The sequence below is a fragment of the Neomonachus schauinslandi genome, chromosome 2 (genome assembly GCF_002201575.2).
Source record: "Neomonachus schauinslandi chromosome 2, ASM220157v2, whole genome shotgun sequence".
Lineage (NCBI taxonomy): Eukaryota > Metazoa > Chordata > Mammalia > Carnivora > Phocidae > Neomonachus > Neomonachus schauinslandi.
The window spans coordinates 1,568,062-1,574,218 of NC_058404.1; the positions used below are offsets into that span (position 1 = coordinate 1,568,062).

General features: G+C 52.2%; 1 protein-coding gene across 3 annotated transcripts in view; it reads left to right on the forward strand.

Annotated features, from left to right (window-relative positions):
• Nucleotides 1-5,654, forward strand: part of ARHGEF10 (Rho guanine nucleotide exchange factor 10) — a 105,859-nt gene extending 100,205 nt beyond the window's left edge. For all 3 annotated transcript variants that reach the window (XM_044912810.1, XM_021694102.1, XM_021694103.1), the window contains 2 exons: nt 1,357-1,479; nt 3,943-5,654. In XM_044912810.1, coding sequence (XP_044768745.1) covers nt 1,357-1,479; nt 3,943-4,448 — 629 coding nt within the window. In that variant the 3' untranslated portion in view covers nt 4,449-5,654. The remainder of the gene's footprint in view (nt 1-1,356; nt 1,480-3,942) is intronic.
• The last annotated feature ends 503 nt before the right edge of the window (nt 5,655-6,157 follow it).

Sequence of the window (6,157 nt, forward strand, 5' to 3'; positions counted from 1 at the left end):
TTCTGTTCCTTCTGTGGGTGTGTTTATTACGAGCACGTGGGTAAGCCTTCCAGCATGTGATGTGTCACTCAGTAATAACGGCTGTGGATTGGTCTCATTTGCTTGTGAAAGTGGCCGCACACCAGTACCTGTATGTTTTATATGTATTTTATACCTGTACGCAAAATTAACACAGAGTGCCCACCCATCTCCAAAACCAGGTCATTCAAACAGGCAGATGTCCAGAATTCCTGGGGACAAAAACACTATTAGCTTTTATTTATTTATTTATTTTTAATAAAGATTTTATTTATTTATTTGGCAGAGAGACAGTGAGAGAGGAAACACAAGCAGGGGGAGTGGGAGAGGGAGAAGCAGGCCTCCCGCTGAGCTGGGAGCCCGATGCGGGGCTCGATCCGAGGCCCCCGGGATCATGACCTGAGCCCAAGGCAGAGGCTTAACGACTGAGCCACCCAGGCGCCCCCACTATTAGCTTTTAAAAGAACATATAAGTCTATATTGAGAAATAAAACCAAATCTTTTAATTTTTTTGTAAATTTTGTTTTGGTTTTGTTTTGGGGTCTTTTTGGGGAGGGGGTCTTGGGTTTTGTGTGTTGTGTGTGTGTGTGTTTATCGTTGCAAGAGAATTCATAAAAACGGTCACTTTAACCTACCTTTGGCCTGGTATTAGACCATTTGCGTCCCTGTTTTTCTGCAAGAGGGACTTCAGGTGGAATTCAGCCATATGGGAGGTGACCTTCATTTCTACAGGGAAGCAGTGCGTTGTTTTAAATGCCACCTTCGCCTCTCACGGGCAGTCTGCCTGTCCGCATTGGGGCCAGCAGAGGGACTCCCGGAGTCCCCGGGACTCTCCTCGGACACGTGGCCGTAGCGTGGCAGCGGCGAGTCCCGCGGCGCCCAGAAGCACCCTCCCGGCCCGATGATGCCTCTGGGTCTCGGGGCTGTAAAACCAAACCAGACAAACAGCCAAAGCCGTGAAGTCCCGTCTGACCCCGCTGTTCCCCGTTAACCTTTCCCGCGCCCTTTCCAGCAGCGGGCGCGGGAGGTGACCTGTGCCTGAGCTGTGCTGTGGGGTGCATGTGGGACGTCTGTCCTGGGCGCGCTACAGCCCCCCTCTCCTGGCAGGCCTGGGGGCTCCTCCTGCTGGGGTGCCCAGGACAGAAGCCCGGCCCCTGGTGTCTCTCTTCCCTGCAGCGGAAGTGAGCACAGTGTGTGGTTGGGAGAGCCCGGGAGGGCATGCTCAGCACAGCAAGCGCTCTGGCTGGAGGCTGGTGGCGTTCCCAGGCGGGGCACTGACCGCCTGTCCCCAGCGCTGCGCGGCTGCCGAGACCACTCCACTTCCCTCTCTCCGTCCAGGGCACCAGCGCCTGTCCGTGACCAGCCTGCTCGTCTGCCACGGCTTGCTGATGGTCGGCACCAGCCTGGGCATCGTGGTGGCCCTGCCCGTCCCGCGTCTGCAGGGCATCCCCAAGGTGACTGGTGAGTAGACGCCCCTGCGGGCCTGCGCCTCCCGGGCCCCTGTCCCGCCCTGTGCTCTCACCAAGCCCTCCATCTCTGTCATGCTCTCGCATCCCGGGAGCTGCGTACACACTGTGCATTATCACTCTTTCTTCTTTTAGCGTACTTTATAGACTGTTAATGTGAATCATCAGTTCCTACTCCTGTTTTTCTGCTGCTTATGTTAGTGGCCCAGGGAGAATCTTACCCCAAAAACACGTTTTCGTGTTCCCTTTGTTGCCACTTACTACTCTGTCACTTAGATACATGATTTTGCTCAATGGCAGTGGATGCTTTTTACATTTTGTATTACAAAGAAGGAAGCTCAGCATCTGAACAGGATTTTTGCAATGTTGGTAGGGTTCAAATGGGTAGAGTCTTTTCAGGAAGCGATTTGGCATTTTGGATCACGAGCCTAAAAATGCTCGTGTGTCTGGAGTCAGGATTTTTCAGTTCTGAAATCTGCCTTGGGAAGCAGCCGAGTCTATGAACAAAAGCAAGATGCAAAAAAGATACTTGACACAGCATTCAGTTTTTCATAGCACAAAGTAGGACACAACTTAAAATTTAGGGGTGAAGAGAGATTTAAGAAAATGGTCGTACTGCCATTTTAGAATATAGCAAAGCTGGTAAAAACAATGTTTGTGGACAGCTTTGAATGATACGGAAAAACGTTAATTCTATAAGTAAAACCAGCATGTGATGTGTCTTAAATTTTATATTGATTACGTATCAGCCATGTGGGAAAAAAATCTCAGAGAAAAAGATTTGTAGGAAATTCACCAGAATGTTAATAAAGATTCTGTTCCTACATCCTCTTCCTAATGACAACACCAGAGTATTTCATGTGACTTCAGACGCCCTTCCTTCCTCAGCGAGCTGTGACAGACTGTGGTAAATAGGTCTGTGGTTTACATAAGTTCAAGAGCCACCTGTTAAGGTTAAGGATTCCAGTTTTGTTCATGTCTCCATTTCTGTTTTTATTATGATCCATATACGGCACACACAGCATCGCATGTGACGAACACGTCCAGTTTCCATGGTGCCGGTGAAGGGGTCACCCTCCAGCTTCCACCGGCCCGGGCGGACCGCGCCCCCCCTACCTTTGGTGCCCCCCCCCCCCCCCAACCATACAGAACTGTTCTCCTGAGTTGCATATCCTCATTCCATTGATTTTTCCATATAATCTTGCCAGTTTGTACCTCAAAAACCCAAATTTGTAATTTCGCTGTTTCTCCCATTTCCTAGATTTGCCTCCTAACGTAGGTATTTCTCCATAACTCTTTTTGTTTCAACGTTACTGCCGAGAGGCGTCCTTGCTGGCGTGAGAGAGTGCGGCTCGCTCGTGCTCGCTGGTGTAGGGTAGCCTTCGGCGTCCGCGGGCCCCACGGAGGCTGTCCGGTGTCCAGTGTCCCGTGTTCTGTGTTGCTTGCGATGCCTCTGTGCGTGTTCGTCCGGCCCACGTCCTTCTGGGGTGCACGCCGGGCGCGGAATCACTGCGCGTACGAAACGCCTGTGCTCACCTGCCCGAGGTGACCCGGAGATGTTTCCCCCCGGTTGTCACGTCGGGGGACGCCTCCCTCGCTGGTGTCTGAGCCTTCCTGCCCCTCCGCCCCGCCCCGTACCTGTGGGGTGTCCACTCTGTTCACGGAGGAACGGCAGCTCACCCTGGCTAAAGAACCCTGTAATTTTACCTGCTTTGGCCAAGGTGGGATGAAGGTGAGGGCTCTTGCCTGTGTTAGCCTTAAAGCACTTGGTGGAAAAGGGCACATGCTTGCCATGTCCCTGTCACCTCACCCGTGAAGCGCTTGCCAAGTGTGGACACCCAGTTCCCACCTGACAACATAGGGGCAGGGTGTTTGGGGACGGGGAATAATCCTTGTTTCAAAACAGACCTCTGGGTAGCTTCTGACATGTGCTCTTGGGTGAGGTGAGGATTTTAAAGTTAAATTCACATCACTCCTAAATTGAAAAGCTCCCCCTAAATAAATTAATTAGATAGATGGATAGAAAAGTCCCCAATTTAATTAAAACAATGGAAGGAACTCATTCTAAACCCTAGAACCTTATAATGAGAGATGGCAGGAAGCTGCTGGTATTTTAAGCATCTTGTGCCTAGAACAGACACATGTCTGGCACTTAATTTTTCAATCAAGACTTAGGAAAATCACATCTATCTCTGTAGCGCGGGGAACAGGAAGACCGCTCTTTGACTGCTAAGAGTCCCATGCGGGTGTTAGGGGTTTAGACCACCACTCTGAAAGCTTTCTGGGAATTAAGTGGAAGTCCGCGAGAATGCGACCGGGCGCCATTCTGGCTTTAAGCTGTCCCTCGGTATCCGAGTTCTGCGTGGGTTCCTGTGGTTTGGACGAGGGAGAGATGCTTGCTGATTCCTCTGTGATCCTGTCTGTTGCATGCGGTGCTCGCGGAATGACCCCCACTCAGGAAGAGGCATGGTCTCCTACCACGCGCACAACGGGCCCGTCAAGTTCCTGGTCATGGCCACCGCCGCTGTCAGGACAGACAAGGACAAGCCCGCGGACAGCCCGCCCCCCGGCGCAGAGCCCCAGGACGAAGAACAGAAGGAGGCGCTGCCCGGCGAGGGGCCCGGCCTGAGCCCGAGCGGCACAGACGCCGTCTGGCTGGGGGGCTCTCTGGGCTCCGTGACTCACCGAAGCGATTTCTCCTCGTCCTCTGGGTCCCTGACCCCCTCGCACGGCTCGGGCTCCCTGGAGCCCAGATCGGAGGAGAGTATGGTCTACGACCTTCTGCGGCTCCCCAGCGTCCTGCCGAGCAGAGGGCGGCGGGCCAGGAGGGCGAAAGCCAGCTCGGTGCTGGTGGCGTGTGGGGGCCAGGGCCACCGGCGGGTGAGCAGGAAGGCCCGGCAGCAGCGCCCAGAGGAGCTGGCCTCCTCCGTCATGGTCTGGCAGATCCCCCTGCTGAACGCGTGAGCCGGGGCGTTGGCAGCCGAGGACGGCTCTCAGCCGCGTCGGGTGACCTGGCGGGCTGTGGACTGTCTACACTGGTTGAGGATGAATTAGGTCTTTGGGGAAGGCACGTGCAATATCATCGTGGTGTCGTGGTGGTGGGTTCCTGCGGCCGGTCCCCTCTGTCCACGCAGAGGCAGGTGAAGCTGCCGTGAGGAGGCAGCACGCGGGGGCCATCGGGAGCTGCGGGAGGGCACCCCATTCCTGACCGCCGCGGCCCACGCACACGCCCGGGGTGCCCCAGACCGACTCCCGGGCCCTGCTACCCCGAGAATTTGCAGACTAAGAACGTCTGGGAAGATATAACCTGTTCAGTAGTATGGACACTTACTAACAATTCTTAGAATAATAATTTTACTTGATTCAGAGTCACTGCTTTTATTTATAAGGTCTATCTCTAAATTCTGGAGTAGAGTTTGTAACAATGAAGAAAGCCAGCGAACACACACCAGTCCAGCAGCGCTGCTGGACTGGTTTGCTTTCTGAAGCGAACTGGGTTTTCCAAAGTGGTGCCCTGTGTGTATTATATATTTTAACAAAGTGGTATTTTTATATTGCTTTTTTGTCTATTAAGAATTAACAGTTAACGTTTCAGTCAATACATGATCTGTAACATTTCACAAATAATGTTTGCTTTGAACCAAAATGCTCAAAACCTCATCAACATTTGGACTCGAGCACCAACGCCAAACTCTTCCTCCCTCCTCGCGTCCAAGAGTATTGATGCCCATGTCCGAAGAGTGTGTGTTTCCCTGTTGTAGGAAATGCGCAGAGAGGGCGCCGGCCGGCTCTTTCACGGTGCTAGTCAGTGTGGCCGTGGGATGCGGGCCGAGGTGGGAGCCCTGCCCTCATGCGCCCTGTCACTTGGCCGCGTCTCCCGCAGGCTCTGCTCTGCACTCACGAAGCCGGGGCGCGCGTCCAGGTGTGCGGCTGAGCAGCGAGTCTGTGGCGCTCTGCGTGGATTCATGCATCCGTGTCGTACTTACTGAGGGCTTTAAAACCATTTCTGCAGGCGTCAGGGGAGGTAAATTTCTCAGCACTTTACAGATGACTAAAAATGCTAATTTTATGACCCAGCCAAATATTTTCCAAGGTGCATATATACCCCCACTGTGAAAGTAATATCTTCCCAAGCTTCCTTAAATTGTTAGCTGCTATCTTCAATCATCAATAAAGTCTTTATTTAAAAATACCGTATTCGAATTGCCTTTTCTTCCTCCATGAACCGCGGAGGGGCACTTACGTTCTGTTCTGGCAAGGCGAGGGGTGGCCCGGTGGGCCCTTTGGGATTCAGGCGCTCCACCTGCCTGTTTGGGAGTTCGGTACAAACTCCAGAGACTGTCACAACCTGTGTAGGAAAGTATGCTGTGATTCGAGGCAGGTGCCGAGAAATGTTGAAGGACTCACGTACTTGCCAGTTTGTATTTTGAGTGACATCATGAGTTGAATGAATTTCGTGTAAAATACAGAAATATCTGTTGTGGACCAGGCTCCATAATATTTGCGCCGAGTGAAACCGTGGAGCTTCTTGGTCTTTTTACAGGCTAAATAAAACAAAACTACTCTGATGTGCATTTTATTGAAACCTTGGTACTCAAAGGCGTTTGGTCTTCATCAGTATCTCAAAAAACTCAAAACCACCAAGTTTTCTTACGGCATAAGTAAGTAAAAAA